Source organism: Leptinotarsa decemlineata, unplaced genomic scaffold (genome assembly GCF_025532065.1).
Source record: "Leptinotarsa decemlineata unplaced genomic scaffold, Ldec_3_MD MMD2_tig00000008_RagTag_RagTag, whole genome shotgun sequence".
NCBI classification, from domain to species: Eukaryota; Metazoa; Arthropoda; class Insecta; order Coleoptera; family Chrysomelidae; genus Leptinotarsa; species Leptinotarsa decemlineata.
Window position 1 is genome coordinate 2,195,886 of NW_027412537.1, and position 19,350 is coordinate 2,215,235.

General features: G+C 34.8%; 1 protein-coding gene across 1 annotated transcript in view; it reads right to left on the reverse strand.

Moving 5' to 3' along the window:
* Window positions 1-19,350, reverse strand: part of LOC111512661 (uncharacterized) — a 106,356-nt gene that overhangs the window by 62,860 nt on the left and 24,146 nt on the right. Inside the window, exons 2-3 of the mRNA XM_023168809.2 lie at window positions 1,255-1,463; window positions 1,012-1,198 (exon numbers count right to left, since the gene is read on the reverse strand). Coding sequence (XP_023024577.2) covers window positions 1,012-1,198; window positions 1,255-1,453 — 386 coding nt within the window. The 5' untranslated portion in view covers window positions 1,454-1,463. The remainder of the gene's footprint in view (window positions 1-1,011; window positions 1,199-1,254; window positions 1,464-19,350) is intronic.

Genomic DNA, 19,350 nt, shown 5'->3' on the forward strand with positions numbered 1-19,350 from the left:
GAGAAAGCTGTGTGCAAGATGGGTGCCGCGTTTGCTCACACTCGGGCAAAAACAGTGTCGTGAAGATGTTTTAATTTGCAGACAAGGTCATGGCATCGGTTTTTTGGGATGCGCGTGGGATAATATTCATTGTCTATCTTAAAAAGGTAAAACTAAAAACGGCGATTATTATTCGAACTTATTGCAACGTTTGAGTGAAGAAATCAACCAAAAACGGCCGCAGTTGGCTGAGAAAAAGTGCTGTTTCATCAAAACTCAAAAGTACCTTTTCACAATGACCAAAATTAACGAATTAAAGTTTGAATTGCTACCTCATGCACCCTATTCGCCAGATTTAGCCCCCTCGGATTATTTTCTCTCCCCAAATTTTAAAAAATGCTCCAGTGCTCAAAGATTTTTCAACGATGAAGGAGTAATGTCGGCAATTAATAGCTATTTTGAGGAGCAAGACAGTTTTTATCATAGAAATGGTATCTGACTTATTGAACGTTGCTACGAAAAGTGTATAGATCTGCAGGGAGTTTATGTTGAAAAATAAATACATTTTTAAAAAAATGTGTTTTCTTTATTGGCCGGGGTACTTCTGGGACTACCCACGTATATTTATTAAAAATAGCTTGATATAAAGGGATTGAGATTATACAGTGTTCTCATAAATGAATTCATATTAATGAAACCATGCAAACATTTTCAGCCTTTTTGGCTCATATTGTGGACCAATGATTTTCTATCTATGAGTATAAATAAATATTTTATCATACGACGATGATATCTTCCCTCATGAAAATCTATCTGTAGGATCGACCGACCATCGAATGAGATTTGACCTGTGCCTTTTTATGTAACTTTCACTGCGATTCAGTTATTGTGATTTCAGGATCACACACAATTGAAATTCAGCTTTTCATAATCACAATTAAGCTAGTGCAATAAATATGCCTCTGAAATGGAAAATTATCTAATTCCGCCATAATCAGTAATTTTTTCCAATCTGAAATATTATCAACTCACCCTGACATCGCCCTCGACTCCGTTTCATACTGATTTTTGAGAGTTTCATACTCCATGAAAAGATTCTTGGAGGCTGTGGACAATTTTGTAAACTCCTCATTTCTTTCGAAAAGATCCGTTTCTAATTTGTCATGTTTCAATTGTAAATTCAAATATTTCTTCTCTACTTCATTCAAAGCTCTAAGAGCTGGAATATAAAAATGACGTTTATTATATTTATTTATGAATATTTGTAACTAGAACCTTTTTCCTTATCAGTCAATAATAGCTTTCTTCTTTCCTCCGATTCTTCGTACTTTTGTTTCCATCTATGAACCTGTGGGTCATTGATAGGGATCTTTGACGAGTTCACTGGAGACGAAACTTGTCTGCTAAGCGGTCTTCTCAAAGGGATACTTGAATTTCCATTTAGTTTTATACTTGTAGTATATCTTTTCGACATTATGGTTCACCTGCAATGAAACATTTATTAACATAAAGATGGATATAGAGAAGTGAAGAGATACATATAGTGAACATTCTGGAAGATACACAGACACTATTCAGAATTTCCAAAAACATATAATTATTGTCACTTTACAGTGTCAGTCGCTTTGCTAGTGATATAAAAATCATGGAGAAAGTCGTTAACCCCATATCTTTAAATATTTGAAAGGCTTCAACATTTTCAGCGAACATCAATATGGTTTTCGGAAACAAAGATCAACAGGCGACCTTCTATCGTATGTCACCCATATTTAGAATAACGCAATCACGCGAAATCACATACAAGCCAAACACGAAAATAACACAAAAAATAAACAACTATGAACAAGAAGAAGACAAAAACCAAAACGGCATATACAGTATACAATGCTCGGACTGCAGCAAATTCTATATCGGACAAACTCTCGGACAATTCTCTCTTATTTTAACAGAATAATATTTCATCTAATGAGATGAATGCTTTTGATACATTTTAGAAGAAAATGAGATCATTCTACACCATGCAACTTCTTCAGCACTAAATATCTCTTACTCATAAATTCACCTAGTAGAGCTTTTTCTAATGAAATGAGCATTCTGTAAACAAGGGCACACCATACTATGAGCCTTAAAAAATATATGCTTTCACTACTTCTTACCAAGCGGAACTATATATAAAAGTCGTTTTAATCAAATCAGTAAAGTTTTTTCTATTCAATGCTGAAAAAAATTGAGTGAAGTAATTTTGAGGAGCATGAAATCAAAGGAGATTCAGTTTTGCATAAACTTTGTATTCATTTTTTTTTGCCTTTATCATATTATAATGACTTCTCATGAAATCATTATTTGATATATTTGATAAAATACATGTTTATTATAAAACGTACAGCTATCTGTTAAGTGAACAAAGTTATTATAATTATTATTGCATTGTGCATTCTTTATGATGCTTGACTCATTTTATTTATATACACACTCATTCTTAAATTGTTACAATTTCCACATTTCATAATTTTGTATAACATTTTTAACTTTGTCATTTTTTCTAAATGTTAGATTAGGTCTAAGGTGAGTGGGTTTATTTGACCCTCAATCGCAACCCGCAAGGGTTTATTGTGGCTCACACCTATTCACACTCGGCCAAATAAACCCAGCTTCTTAACGAAGCCGATTAGTTTGTATGGTGAGTGGTCTTTCAGGTCAGATGGTGAGAGTACGGTTCTGCCGAACTCTAAGAACCTGATTCGGTCCCCAGCGGAGTAGGCACAAAGTATATGCTCTGCTGTTTCATCATTTTCCAAACAGAGGCGACACACACTATCTTCCGACAGTCCAAGTTCTGCATACGATGATTCAAATGACAGTGACCTGTAAGAAGGCCTGTTAGACATCGCAGTTCATCTCTACTGTAGTCTAACAACTTTTTGGTATCAAACTTCGAAGGGTGAATAAACGCCTTGGAGTGAGCCAATCCTGGAAGATTCTGTCAGAAGTCCATAAATTTTCTTCCTATCCAGGTTTTCAATGTTTGCTTGGCAAAGCCTAAAGCGATGCCAATGAGAGGTTCTGGTCCGATGAAGCTACTTGCAGCACCCTCCTTTGCAAGGGAGTCAGCAGCTTCATTGCCTTCCATGCCAGTATGGCCAGGAATCCAGACCAGAGACAATCTGTTAAGCCTTCCTATCGAGGAGAGTTGTTTTTGGCAATTTGCCACCAATTTAGACGTTGCTCAATAGGAGCCAAGAGTTACCAACGCCGCTTGACTATCCGAGAATATTTTTATTGACTTGTGTGTGGGGTTGGATTCATCCAATCTCTCCATACACAATTCAATAGCGTAAATTTCCGCTTGAAATACAGTCGCATAAGTTCCTAAGCAGATAGATATCTCTGTCCTGGGTCTGCGACTAAAAACACCTGCACCAGAACCGGTAGGTATTTTTGATCCATATGTGAACCGACAACTATCTGCTCTTAATATTTCCTTCTCCCGGAGGATCCAGTCCAATCCAGGCAGTTAGTAGTTCACAGTTGGAGGCATAAAGTCAGAGGTCATTTCCAGAATGCTGTGACTTCTAGTGTCAACCAACAGTCTATTGCACTCTGCATTAAATTAATTTGTGCAATTGGCAATGTGCACAAGTCTGTATGCAGTCCATCTAGCCTCTCTCTCCAGAAAAATGTGGAGAGGAGGTAGATCTAGAAGGATCTCCATGGCCGCTGTCGGTGTGGTACTGATGGCACCACTTTCTGAATGTTGCATGCATATGTTTTTTGTACATAATACCATTCATAAATATGTCCTGAAATCGCTTTATTCATTCATTGTATATTGTAACATATTTGTATCTTTTGTGAATAAAGTTATATTATTTTTATTATTCTCTAATTGTTTCAAATTACAGTCTATCGAGACACCCTGTATGAACTATACCACCACCAACGCGAGATCAAGTTGAAGGCCTTTGACTTCGGGCTCCGGAGGCGTTATGTTCTATTATCTCTTAAGAAGAGAATCCGTCCCATAATTAGATTAACCACTTCTCATTAAAATATTTAATTGGCATATCTCGAACAATGAACTCATTATTTCTGATGTCATGAGCGAACAATGATACAAAATGAACTGATAGGATGGAAAATACCCAGTTGGTAACAACGAAACTATAAATTAATCAAATATCTTATTTTTTTATTCTTGTTTTTCGTTAGGAATATTTTGAAGTGAACTATCAATTTAATGATAAGTTGACGTTTGAGAACATATTTTGTAGTAGGCTTACTATCGATTGAAAATAGTTGAAAGATAACTATGAATTTGTGCATCTGCGATTGGTCTAGAGAGAGTAAGTTATGAATCTGGTCAATTGTGATTGGTTATAATGAGTTATGGATCATTTAAGCTACTCAGTTAACAAGAAACGGTAAAGTTGATGTTCTTTTCAACAGTTATCAATAAATTATGGCAGTAGTATTCAGCATCAAAATTGCTCTCAGATGAATATTGAAAAAATCCTTTAAAATATTATACAGACTGGTTGAAACATGGAAAACTTTCTGCTGTTTTGAAGAAACTTCATGATTCTTTTCAAATATCTAAAAATATGACATTTTTCTTAAAGTTCATTGTTATATTTCCTCAGTTGAACAGTAATCAGAAAAACGACAGGAATCGTGTAGCAAAAAAATATAAAAAACTCTCTAAAAAAATTAGAAAATATGTGAGTTTGCCCCACCGAAAATTCTCACAGAAACATTGAAATATTCATAATTAGAAAACTACAGAAGATCGCATAATATACATGGAAGTGATTATGTTAGATTTCGGAGTTTTCTAGAAACATTCAAATATACAGAATTAGAAAACTACAGAAGATCGCATTATATCATGTAAGTGATGAGAGATTTCGGAGTTTTCTATCTAAAAAATACAAATCTCTGTTTGGGACACCCTGTATAATCAATGTTATGAATTAGACATTAGGGAGTTCTTGATAGGTTAACTATACTACAAATTCTCTTCGACGAATCTTAAAGGTAATTCTTTCTATAACCCTATTTGTGGCAAGTGAGAGAAACAGTTACCTCATCAACAAATGAAACTCTCACCAGAGTTCAAGATCCATTAGAAAAAAACCAGCAACGCACCTTATTTACGTGATACAACCATTTAATCACTCAACATACCATTAAAAATCCAGATTTGGAAATGATATGTTTATAGAAATCGAAATTTATTACTTTCCAGAACATACTTACATCAGTTCATTTGATACTGTAATAGGGTAACATATGCGTTTGTAAACGGAAAGATATACAGAAAGTGAATTAAAAAGTTGTCGAACTTGAGAGTAACATTTTGTAGAAATACCCGAAACCGTTATAAGTTCAGATGGTACATGAAATCTAGTAAAATAGCAACGAGGATGTAAAGCCATGACATTTCCCCTTAAAGAAACGCTAACTATGGAATCATATTCTGTTCGAAAATAGTCAATCAAATCCATTTTGATCTTGAGACCAGTAAAGCATTTACTGGTTTCAAAATGTATGCTTCTCAATCCGTCAACCTGTGCTTCTAAGTAAGTGATTCTGTTTGAAAGTGGTTAATTTTAGAAGTTTGGATTTCAGCTTCTGAAAAAAGTATTACCAGATTTCAAATCTAAAGAAAAAAAAAACAAATGAAATAGAAATGAATGAAATGCTGAAATACTACAAAACAACTGGATTTAAATATTCGTATGTTAGTAATGAAAACAAATACTGTAAATAAGGAAGAAATAAGTAATGGCTTCAAAAAAAATAAAGAGCGGGATTGTCAAGACCTAATTGATCGTACATTCAGGCTCTGTAACACGAAGGAATGTATCGACAAGGAATCAGGACACATCAGGATCTTCAGCAAAATGGGTACTCCAAGTGCTATTCCTTTCTTACGTCAGACTGTTGGAGCCTGTTCATATCCGGAAACGGCATCTTAAGAAACCTCCCAAAACCTAAGCTACCAAAAGGGGACTGCGACTTCAAGAATTTTATTTATTGAATACCATATCGGCAAAACCAAATTGAAAGTCCGTATTGGTGAGCACAAGAAAAACACCCGGCGGGAAGAAACCAGCAAATTGGAAATAGCGAAACATGTTTAGACTCGTCAACATAATATCAAATGGTTTGAAACTGAAATCATCCACAGGGATGAAACACTGGTTTGAAAGATAATTCGAAGAAGCTGCATACATGTTGACCAACGACGACACATTCAGTCAGACTAATGGAGAAATACGTAATATATAGAAACCTCTAATCAAGCGGAAAAACAGTCTACATTGCACTGATTCGGGAACCGAGAGAAGAGGGAAAAGTGAGAAGCAGGGCGAGTGGAAAGGGGTGAACCCGCTCTTGTGACTGTGACTGTGTGACTTGTGACTATGACTGTGACCTGTGACAAGGCTTCTCATGAACATTATTGTGACAACATTACATGACTAGAATGTAACTGTATCATTTTCGAATAATATTGTTACATGAAATAAGTTAATATTGAATTTCAACAGAGACCTATGAATAGGAATAGTTCAGTTATTATCCTAAGACGAGTGTAAAGTAACTTACTTCATTTTATTTTCAAATAATTTTTATGTTTATCAGGTATCAAGAATAGATGATGAATGATGAAAGGTTGAAGCGAGAGTTGAATGGATCCAGATCCTCTGGGTACAAGGTATGTTGTTGGCACACGAGAAAGGTGACGAAGTGATTGAGTTGTACGTGGACTCCGTAGTGAGGATAGAGGTTAGGCAAAGTCTGGACATATTAAGGGCGAATGGACATTGGGGAATGACAGGATCCACAGATAGAGCAATGTGAATGGGATAGGGAGAACAGATCAGTATTGTATGGAGAAGAGGGCACGACTGTTCACATCTGAGGAAAGCACATAAAGAATGTAAAAAGAAAGGAGTGAAAGGATAAAAAAGAAGATTTGAAGATCAGTGTCAATGGAAATGGGAGGACTTCTGTACAAGAACTGTGGAACAGACGAGCATAAGTCTCCGAATTTGACGACTGTTTAGTTGCTAACATGGCACTGCAATTTCCCAGAATACCTCAGGTTCAACATGGGTCCAGAGTTGACGTACTCCTGTAGCTTGGGAGACCCTGAAATGGCAGAATATGTCTTTAATAGTTTCTTGGATGAGGCTAGAGTCGGAAAGCGGGGACCTTAGAGGACTTTATAGTCAGAGACCCGAATGGATGAATGGATCCGATACGTAAATGTATGAGTATAGAACAAAATGAGGGCCGAAGAAAACAGATGAATGGCTGGTAGACCAACTTTGAGGATGCGGCCACCTTGACTCCTGATTGTTTGAGTAGGATTTTCAGACCTGTCAATCCTTTTAAGCTGACCAGGCAACTGTTTGTCAAGTTAGGTATAGAAATAGTTTTTTTTTGTATTCTCTTTCTATTGAACTATAATGATATCTTATGATATTATGGAAAAAGCCGGATTTTTTTGCTGTTGATTCGGAAAGTGGAGAGGAGGAGTCGGGGTTCCTTTGACAGTGGTGGCGCTAGATTGGGGAAAAACAGCCGGATTTAAGTGTGTCAGGTAAGACAAGCTATGAGGTCAAGGTTTCACAATGCACAATGCAAGATATTATTATTAATACAGCGTATTATTAGACGAATACTAAAATAGTTCATCACTAACAAAGCTTCTAGCCCTGATGCAATATCCATCATCGTTCTTTCAAAAATGCATCAATGAACTTGCACCAATGTTCTGTAGGCTCTTCAACTCGTTTCACAAGGTTCAAGTTCTGCCTATACTCAGAAAGAACTTGAAAAATCTTCCAAGTAACTATAAATTTACTATCGCTGACGCTGCTAGATTCCATTGAAAAAAAATATTCACCTTACTGGACACCTGAACATCACGAGCAATCTTGATAGTCTAGAACATCAAAAGAAGGTTAAAGATGTGTCTCCTCAGTATATACCTTCAAGGAAAGTGTTCGACCCAGAATAAAATATGTCAGAAGTACGCAACAACTAGCCATCGCTTGAAGGGTCAACTTGAAATAACTCGAACTATTTTTGAGAATTATTTCACTTGAAGGATGAAGTGCTTGCTGAATGAACTTCCCTAGGTTTTTTTAAAGTCCAGCGATTCAATTTTCTTTCATCACTATTTTCGATGGGCACCGCTATTTGATCGTTTTGGGGATTATCGTACGGTGCTTGTGTATCTCCATTAAAATTATCCAAAAACGTGCTACCAATCACTTACACCAAGTTTCTTTCGGGTTAGCCATTGTGTGTGACGGAGTTTGCTTTAGATTTGACGTCAACGCTGTTTAACCCAATGTGGTCAGCCAATAAACATTCATTTATCAACAAATTCGTCAGACTTTAACCGAAGACAATTGTGAATATGAGAATTAAAATATCTACCACATGTTAATAATGTATTCGTGCATTAATCGTGTAAATTTTTAAAGTTATGATGTTAAATGAATACTGAATTTTCAGAATTGTATTCTAGTAAAAAAAGCAAAAGTAAAAAAAACTGGAAAAGGCTAATAACTTGGTAAAAAAAAGGTGGTGTCACATCGACCTTGAGATAGAGAAGTGGAGTAATCAGAAAATTTGTCGTATGGAAGTTTAAGGTTTAAATGTATTGGGTTTAAAATAAGGTTCAAAAGTTGATCTATTCAACCGTATCAACAGTATCACTGAAAAATCATTTCAAGAGTCAGTTTTGTTTTATGAAATTGTTTTGAAAATTTAGTTTTTTCATCAGAAGTATGAGGAGAATCTTATTTATATAAACAATAAAAATAAAAAATGAAGGAAAATTCTCAAAAAACTAAAGAAATTTAGACGAATATGATAAGAGAAAGGCTCAGATCCAGCTACCTCACGACGTTTCGAATGTTAGTATTCGCAATCCTCTACATGTCAAATGGGCACTTTCCCTCTGTTATGTATTGTATAGTCATTATCATCAGAAGCAACTGAAGAAATTGTCCGACTCTAATCAGATTATCACCTAAAATATTCGAACGGGAATAAGGGAAGGATATCTCAACACAAACCCTCTTCCGAAAAATTCTAAAATGCTGTAGTTTATTTTAGTACGTCGTTTGTTATTTTTAGATTTGTAAAAGTATTTTCGATAGCCGGTTTCATTGTGGCACAAAAACCAACAAAACGGAAGGTGCCATGATACGAGAGTCTTATAGATCGCGATTTAAAAGCTTCAGGCCGGATGAACTTTCTATTTCAGTAAGTCAATGGCAAGTACATGGAAATACATGTTTAAGAAGATGGTTGAATAATATAAATATCACCGGCAGAGAACTTGAATTTAGCATGGGTGTGCTCGACACAAAAGTAATGAACTTTCTCTTTACTCCGTACAATCACTAACGTGAGTTGAATTAGTTGAATTGTAGGTTCGGGTTGACGAAAACATTCACGATGATTAATGATCAAACCGAGAAGAAGAATATCTTTCAAGTGTGGGCACATCTGAGCTGAGCGGATGATTAACAAGATTTCATGATAGTGGATGTTCAGGCTCTGTTCAGATAACAATTTGTTCGGAAAATATAACAAACGAAAAAAAAGTGAGCAGTCGCGTTGACGATTTTCACAAATCAACTGAAACGGAATTGTAGGACCATAATTTGAAAACGATACATTTTTCCGTACAGTATCAAAAGCTATCGAAAATTATTCAATATTATTCGATTTTTTATCAGAGCTGTAACTTCTTATGTATCATGTAAGATAATAGGATTATCATATTATCGGAAACTAAACAACAAAAAGCTTGAAAACATATAATAATATTTATTTCGTAAAATATACAGGGCTATTCAAATTCGTTTTTGTACATGGGGATCTCGTAAACGATAAGAGATAGAGTGTCGGTTAAATTATGGCAAAGTTGCGTATTTCAGAGACATATTCAATGATGTTGAATATAGTTCTGATTCTGGAGAGATACAGAAAAAACAAAAAAATCCGAAATTATTTTTTTATCTATATATTCTTTATTCGCAGACATATTGAAAATCTGTCCACATTTTGCTATTGGCACTTGATGTGGGCTCTCAGAATATATCCATGAATATTTTATAGAGGGTGTCATCTGACTTGGGCCACCCCATCTTTGAATTTTTAAATACGGACCTGTATTTTTTTGGAGTTTTTGGATCGTAGACGTTCACTTCATACTGAGAAATTAAATTCATTTTCATATTTCGGGATTTTTCGTTAAAATTCGATTATAATTGTGTGAATTATTCCATTTTAAATTACGGCCCTGGAAATTGTTTGACTGAGTTGAATAAAACGCAATAGAAACTTTCACGTCTACCTATGTACCGTAGAGTTTTTCGAGAGTTTTTTTTTCATTTTTAGGTACCTACTCATATTTTTTCCATTGCTCTGAGCGTTTTCTACAATGAACTTCGAATAAGAAAACCTTTTATGATTATCTGAAACATATCAACAACAAAAATATATTATATGTGTTTTAATGAACAAAAAAAAATTGGATCAATAATAACATAACATGGAAGGATTTCAATTCGAACATTTATTGGGCTAATAATTTTTTGGGTACCTATATAAATTACCTCATTTTAATTTTCATTACAATTATAGTGTTCGTTTCCGATGTTATTATTACTATCATTTCTTTTTCTGCTTATCAAAACACATATAATATATATATATATATATATATATATATATATATATATATATATATATATATATATATATATATTAACACATATATATGTTTCAAATATTGATAGAAGGTTTTCTTATTCGAAGTTCATTGTAGAAAAAGCTCAGAGCAATGGAAAAAATATGAATAGGTATCTAAAAATGAAAAAAAAACTCTCGACAAACTCTACGATACATAGGGAGACGTGGAAGTTGCTATTATGTTTTTATTCAACTCAGTCAACCAATTTCCAGGGCCGTAATTTGAAAGGGAATAATTCACACAATTATAATCGAATATTACCGAAACATCCCGAAATATAGAAGTGAATTTAATTTCTCAGGATGAAGTGAACGTCTACGATCCAAAAACTGCAACAAAAATACAGGTCCGGATTTAAAAATTCAAAGAAGGGGGTGGCGCCCAAGTCAGATGACACCCTGTATAAAAGATTCATGAATATATTCTGAAAGCGCATATCAAGTGCCAATAGCAAAATGTGGACTGATTTTCAATATGTCTGCAAATAAAGAATATATAGGCAAAAAAATGATTTGGGATTTTTTTGTTTTTCCTGTATATCTTCAGAACCAAAAGAGGTATATTGGATTCCTTCAGATCATTGAATACGTCTCTGAAATACACAAGTTTGCCACAATTTACCCGACTCTCTATCTCTTATCGTTTACGAGATACCCTTCATGTAGGAGTCAGTTGTAGTGCCACAAAGTCAGAAACGGACTACCCCATTCCACATCTTTGAAATGACAGGTTTTTTCAATATTTTACAACAAAATCAGATTAATTAGACAATTTTCTTAATAAATGTACTTGTGTAGAAGATCGATCAAAGCAACGATTTTTGATAAAAATACACTATTGTTTGACGACATCCAACCTGAGATGTCTACCATTATTTGAAAACATTAATTTTGAATTAAAATAGAAATGATAGGTAAAATGTTCATAACGAATTTTTATAATGCAAACACAAACAAAATGCAACTTAACAAAATTCGTGGTGTAAATGCCAATCGCAAGACTCAAGAGCAAACAGAAATGAAAAATCCGCTACCAAAAACTGCTCGATATGACACCCTTCTCTCTCAATACATTTTCGTGGTCTCCGAAGATGTATTGAATCCAATGGATTCAAATCCATCTATTATGAAAAGTATGGTTTAGATGGTCCCGCACAATCAAACTGAAATGAGGATGGATGGATGTATAGAACTGTTCTGATTGATTTCTGATGTCTGTCTCCCTCAAGCTGCGATCGACACGCTTGGCCGTTTCTCTTGCCAGTACCGTTCGATTGGAAAAATGCTCGGAATACAGACGACAGGCTTTGCAGCATTAGAATGTGCTCGTCCATAAAATGCATGCATCTCTGCATATTCGTTAAATATTAACTGTTAGACCATATCAACTAATTTCAAAATATCCTATGGAATATTGACAATACAATGACAACAAATGTTGAGTTTCATGAGATTCAGATAACAAAACACGAAACGAGGTTATTCCACAAGTACATACAAAATATGGACTGAATTCGATATTCGCGTAGCTTGTTAGTTGAAAAACACCACGAATCTACAGAACTTGATATTTCATTTGTATTCTCCCTGATGTTATGTGTATTAACGTTATCATAATTATTTCTACTGTGAAAATTTTTCATTTCAAATAATGGTAGACATCTCAGGTTGGATGTTGTCGAACAAAATTGCATTTTTATCAAAAACCGTTGCTCCGATGGATTTTCCACACGAGTATTTTCATTCATTAAGTCTAAGTAACCTGATTTTGTTGGAAAATATCTGTCATTTCAAAGTTTTGGGGTGTGGACCATCGGGGGTAGTCCGTTCCTGACTTTGCAGCAAAAGAACTGACTCCTGCAGGAAAGCTCCAAAAGTTATACAATATATACCGAATCTACATTCAAAATTTTGACCTTCGAAAATATAACGGTATGGAGAAACACTGATGAAAAGGTAACCTTATTTTATGAATGCACTTTCCCCTCTTTCTGGCTCCCCTGTTCATATGTAAACGCTCCTCTTTTACCCCCACGTGGGGCGCCTCAGATGGAATATTTGAAAATCCTTTCTTAGTGCGCATCTAAGATCTAAGAATTATCTATATACAGGGTGTCCCTGGACTTCCTCTTTCCTCTCGGGAATGTATAGATGGGGTCAAAATATCACCAGTACTTCATATAACTTTTTTTCCTAAAATCCTTCGTTACCAAGTAACGGGCCCTCGAAGTTACAAAATGAAAAATGTTTTTCTTTGATAACTTTTCAAGTGAATATTCAAAATCATCCAAATTTTGGTAATTGACTAAACAAATGAATTCCTTCGATGAGCTTTCATGCAGGAGTCAGTTGTTTTGCTACAAAGTCAGGAACGGACTACCCCCGATGGTCCACACCCCAAAACTTTGAAATGACAGATATTTTTCAATATTTTTCAACAAATTGAGGTTACTTGGACAATTTTATGAATAAAAGTACTCGTGTGGAAAGTCGATCGGAGCAACGAGTCTTGATAAAAATGTAGTTTCACTCGACGACATCAAACCCGCTCGTCCACCATTATTTGAAATGAATAATTATCAAAGCAGAAATAATAATGATAACGTTAATTCAACAACATTTATCCTGAGATGTCTACCATTATTCGAAAATATTAGTTTTTGAGGAAAATGGAAATGATAGGTAAAATGTTCATAACGAATTTTTATAATGCAAACACGTTTAACTAACGAAACTCAAGAGCCTCAAGAGCAAACAGAAATGAAAAATCCGCTACAGAAACTGCTCGATATGACCACCTTCTCTCTCTATACATTTTCTTAGTCTGCGAAGACACCCTCTCTGTACTTGAAATAGCATTCCAGGGTCGTTTCGTATGGCTTCACAATGTAATGTTATTCTATTCAACAATGCATCTCTTGTGTGAATAAGTGTAGCGTAAACAAGGCTTTTTAGATGCCCCCAAAGAAAGAAATCCAATGGATTTAAATCCGGAGACCGCGATGGCCATGAATATGGCCCACCTCTACCAATCCATCTATTGTGGAAAGTATGGTTTAGATGGTCACGCACAATCAAACTAAAATGAGGAGGAGCGCCATCATGCATAAACCACATATCTCTTCGGGTTTGCAATGGAACATGTTCCAAAAGTCCATTCAAATCGTTCTGAATGAACTCCAAATAACGTTCTCCATTCAATCGGTCCTGTAGAACGAATGGTCCTATAAGATGGTTTCCTATGATACCAGCCCAAACATTCACGTTGAATTTCCGTTGGTGTTTGGTTTGCAATATCCCATGGGGATTTTCTTCGGCCCATATATGGAGATTATGAGAGTTGATAACTCCATCTCTACTGAAACCTGCTTCATCAGTGAATAAAACTCGATTAATAAAAGTCATATCCTCTCTTTGCCTATTCATGAACCAATTGGCATATTCCAGTCGTGCTGGAAAATCTTGAGGTGTCATGGCATGTACCTTCTGGATGTGAAATGGGTGGAGCAGTTGTTCCCTAATTATTCTATGAATAGTGGACTTGGATGTATGGAACTGTTCTGATAGATTTCTGATGCTCATTGAAGGATCATCAGCGACGGCTTCCAAAATATTTTCCTCCAATACAACGGTACGTACAGTCCTAGGAGCGCCCTCACCACCTCGTTTTGGCAAAACTGTACCTACAATAATATCGAAATAAAACAACGTGCTCAACTTAATTATCAATTATTACATACCTGTCTTCCTCAAGCTGCGATCGACACGCTCGAATGTTTCTCTTGACGGTACCGTTCGATTGGGAAAATGCTCGGAATACAGACGACGAGCTTCTGCAGCATTACAAAATGCTCGTCCATAAAATACATGCATATCTGCATATTCATTGAATGTAAACTGTTCGGCCATATCAAAAAAATTCAAAATATCCTATAGAATATCGACAAAACAATGATAGTCATATGACAACGCACCACTCAACAAAACAAAATCGCATTCCAGTTTCTCATTTTTTATCAAAACTTTCTAAAAGGTTTTTTTGTCAACATCTGTGAAAGAAATGGAACATTATTATTCCCTGGATATTTTTCACCTGATCATGTGCAGCCGTTTTTGTAGTTCATTCGTTTGCTTTTTATTAGTATAGTAAATATTTTTTCCGATGTGCGTTTTTTCAGCTAAATTTAGATTCGTGTTAAAGAATTTCTCCCATAAAATTATAATTATCAGTGAAACTCCTCAACAGTTTAGCTGTGAAGAAGAATTTGAAACATTCGAATGTTGAGTTTCATGAGATTCAGATAACTGATCAACACGAAACGTGATTATTCCACACGTATTATGTACATACAAAATATGGAATGAATTCGATATTTCATAGTAGAGTAGCTTGCTAGTTTAAAAACACCACGAATCTACAGAACTTGATATTTCTTTTGAAAAAATATCTGCTATCACAATTGTGACTTAAACTTCCATATAGGTACTGTACTTTTTGTTTACGACTTCATTTTAGCATACTTTGTATTATTCCTGTTATAAATGTTGTTGAATTAACGTTATCATTATTATTTCTGCTTTGATAATTATTCATTTCAAATAATGGTGGACGAGCGGGTTTGATGTCGTCGAGTAGAACTACATTTTTATCAAGACTCGTTGCTCCGATCGACTTTCCACACGAGTACTTTTATTCATAAAATTGTCCAAGTAACCTTATTTTGTTGAAAAATATTGAAAAATATCTGTCATTTCAAAGTTTTGGGGTGTGAACCATCGGGGGTAGTCCGTTCCTGACTTTGTAGCAAAACAACTGACTCCTGCATGAAAGCTCATCGACGGAATTCATTTGTTTAGTCAATTACCAAAATTTGGATGATTTTGAATATTCACTTGAAAAGTTATCAAAGAAAAACATTTTTCATTTTGTAACTTCGAGGGCCCGTAACTTGGTTACGAAGACTTTTAGGAAAAAAAGTTATATGAAGTACTAGTGATATTTTGACCCCATCTTTACATTCCCGAGAGGAAAAGAGGAAGTCCAGGGACACCCTGTATAGTTCAAGTAAACGATATAGTGCAACCTACCTTCCAACAGCTCTCCTTTAACAATATATTCAAGGAGCTAATTAATTTAGTTATTCAGTGCTCATTTCAGATTATATATTCTCTGAATATAATTATTCTGATCAGTCCCATATTGATTTCAATTTAATAGCCACTGGTAGACAGCTGTTTCAGTCTATTGGGCATCGTCAGTACCGGGCAGGCGGTCCTCGATTAAAGACAAAATGTGAATAACCAATAAAAGTACTTGATAAAAAAACTGCGTAAACGCAAGTGAGACATAAGTGGAACCACCTATTGGTGTGACACCCAAGTCAGTTTGCCAAGTTTTTGTCTTAAATCATTTATTACTGTTAACTAATAAAACAAAAAATCTTTTGTAAAATGCATTTTTCTGATTTTATAAAACAGTAAATATTTCATTATTATTACTTTTTATATTTCTTACTGATAGCGAGTAGTCCCTGTAGAAAATTATGATAATCGTGCCTTTCATGCAGTGATTCTGAAAAAAGTGAGGTTTGTGCAAATATTTTTCAAGCAACTCTGTAATTACGTTGTTCTCTAGTAATATATCGTATGTGTAAAATAAAAAACATTCATCTGTGACGTCTGTAAGCAATAATATATTCCTGATAAATTTGTTATACGAGATAGGAGTTTGTGAAAATGTTCGTTTTATCACGAAAAACCTGTGATAAGGAGACTAATTTATAATCTAAATATATGAAATAATATCGCACACTTCTGAAATTACTAAAAAACTATGATACGATATAACTATGATATGATATTTGTTCATGGGATATTGATAGATTGAATGAATTAGGTTCAAACTAAAGCTGATTAGATATTATTTTTCGAAGGAAAAATACTGTTCATCGGAATTTCGACCAGGCAAAGAACTTCAATAAACAATCTACGGGTGTTTATACAATTCTAGAAGTGTGAACGATTATCGTAGGAATGGCTTATCTCATACAAAACGGAAATGTCAGTAGTGCATTCCTCTGAAATGAGAACAGTGTGATCAAAACAAATCTTTTGAAGTTTATGTTTATCAAGCAAAAAGAATTTTGTTCTCAGTTCAAACTCAGTCGGTGAAAAAATATTATATAACGGAATGAATATTCACTTATAGCGTCTTTCAAACTTTAGGCTTCCGTTAGATAAAATATTACGACAGTGGGATTTTTGCTGATGTCGGATTCGATGAAAACGTTATCACTATTATTATTCTAGTTATTACAGATTCACTTCTAAAATAAAAACGATTTCGAGAAGACAGTATTTCATCATTTATTTTCAACGGTTACGCGAGTAGCTTGTACTGTATCAAATTAGATGAATGAAAGTGTAGTGCCTACAAATACAGCTAAGGCAATAAAAGATTCCGCATGTGTCATCAATTTGTGCATCCGAAATAAGTGGAAAAAGTAATGAAAACGAAAGCACGAACAATAGATAAAAAACTGATTTCAGATATATTTGCAATCCTCTGAAATATAAAGCAATTTTACGATATCAGGTGAATTTAAATATAACATAATAAAATATGTTAGTAATTACTTCAGTAATTTTTCTATGAAAAAACTAATTAATACAATTTACTGTATGATTTTCACTTTAAAGGGTTTTACAAAAACCGCGACACGTGTTTCGTTATACAATAGCTTGAGCTAGAGAAAGCTATTGTATAGCGAAACACGTGTCGTGGTTTTTGTAAAAATCATACAATGAACTGTATTAATTACCTTCAATATGGATTTTCAACAAGTATCGGCCAGTTCTGATATCAATTTCTTGTATTGACCATTTATCTTCAAACATCCAAAAACACATCCAAAAACACCTATAAAAACGTGCAGTTATTATCTACGTAAATGACGAATACGTCTCACAACGTCTGAACCAAAACCGATAATCATACAGGGCCAAATTTTCAATTCTAAGGGTGATTACGCTACGTTAATCATCGTTATTCTTAAACAATCATAACTCTTGAATTAATGGAGAAGATTTCAATTTCTTTGAACGGTTGAATAAAGAATAAAGCCCACCATCAAATGAGCTGTCACTCGCCACCCCATGCTATTTAAATGTTTCTGAAGGGTTGCCCCCCTTCAGTAAGGGATGAAATTAGGGGTGAACTGGTCATACCAAAATGTGCATTGTCGAAATCAAAAATTGACGTGTCTCGGCGATTTTCCTAACAAGAGTCCAGTAACCAGTTAGATAGGGGGGGGGGGGGGGCGTAACACTCATGATGTGCACTGTATTAGTTTAGAGTGTTGTATTGAAATTCCAAAGCCTTTCCTCAGCTACCTTTGAACAACTAAATTGATGGTATACTAGAGGGTAGATAATTCAATTCATCAGTTGAATAAGAAAATTAAGATATCATTGTGAAAAAATCCTTCATTTTAGTATCATTTATTTTTCTTTGTAAATGAGTCAACTTTTGTAGATTGTTCCCTGAAGTTAGAACTGACCATTCTCGATACGATTTTTCTTGGCCTTCTATTATTGTTGAAATAGCAACTGTCTTTCTTTATATTTGACCGACGCTCTCTTTCCCATAACTTTTATCAATTTATTCACTCCTTTCTTCTTTATTTATATCCAGTCTCGTCTCCACTGTTTGGAAGCTGGTATTTGAGGAGGGAATAGTATGCCTAACTCACATTCCAAAGATCGAGAGTTCGAACAGAACTAAGATCGAAGAAAAGTAATGTGATGAAAATGGCCGATACTTGGCCATAACGTATTCAATTGATATTGTATTGTGACATTTCCACTGCATAATTTTCAAACCCGCAAAACGAGTTTCAATATGCAATAGCTACCCGGTTAATAACCAAGAACTTTACCAGAGTTAGAGTACAAACTAATTGAAAATTTAAACATTATATATAAAATTCTCTCACCAACTCATTAGAAATCAGATTCAACGAAGAAAAATAATTGATTTTTCAAATTTTCAAGACATCATTTTCCAGGTATACCAAACAATTGAGTTTGAAACCTTTCTCTTCCAAACTTAAAAGGTCAGAACCATGATTGAATTCATGCTCCCCTGCCGAAAGAAGTTTTGACAATGTAGAGTTGGCACATTCAACAAACTAGTGCAATGTTCTTTTATTCTTTGGGAAAAGGTGATCCCCGTTTGGCCAATATAGAGTTATGGGCAAGAACTACAAGTTAATTTATATACTCCTAATCTATCTATTTGCCTCTGTTGTTTTCAATAAATTTGCTTGAATTATCATTTGTTTTGTAAACCACGTCCATGTCTTGACATACCAAACCAATTTTGAGTTTTTCAAAATATATAAAGAGTTCATTTGTTCATGGAAACAGTACAACTGCGTCGAGAACCTACTAAATATAATAAACAGTTCGTTGGCCCTAGCGTGCGATCGTCGTCATGCTCTCGAAGCCGGGTCAGAACCCGCTGTTTCCACAGAACTATAGCCCTATCAGTCTGCTTTCATCGGCGGCTAAGCTGACCGAAAGAGT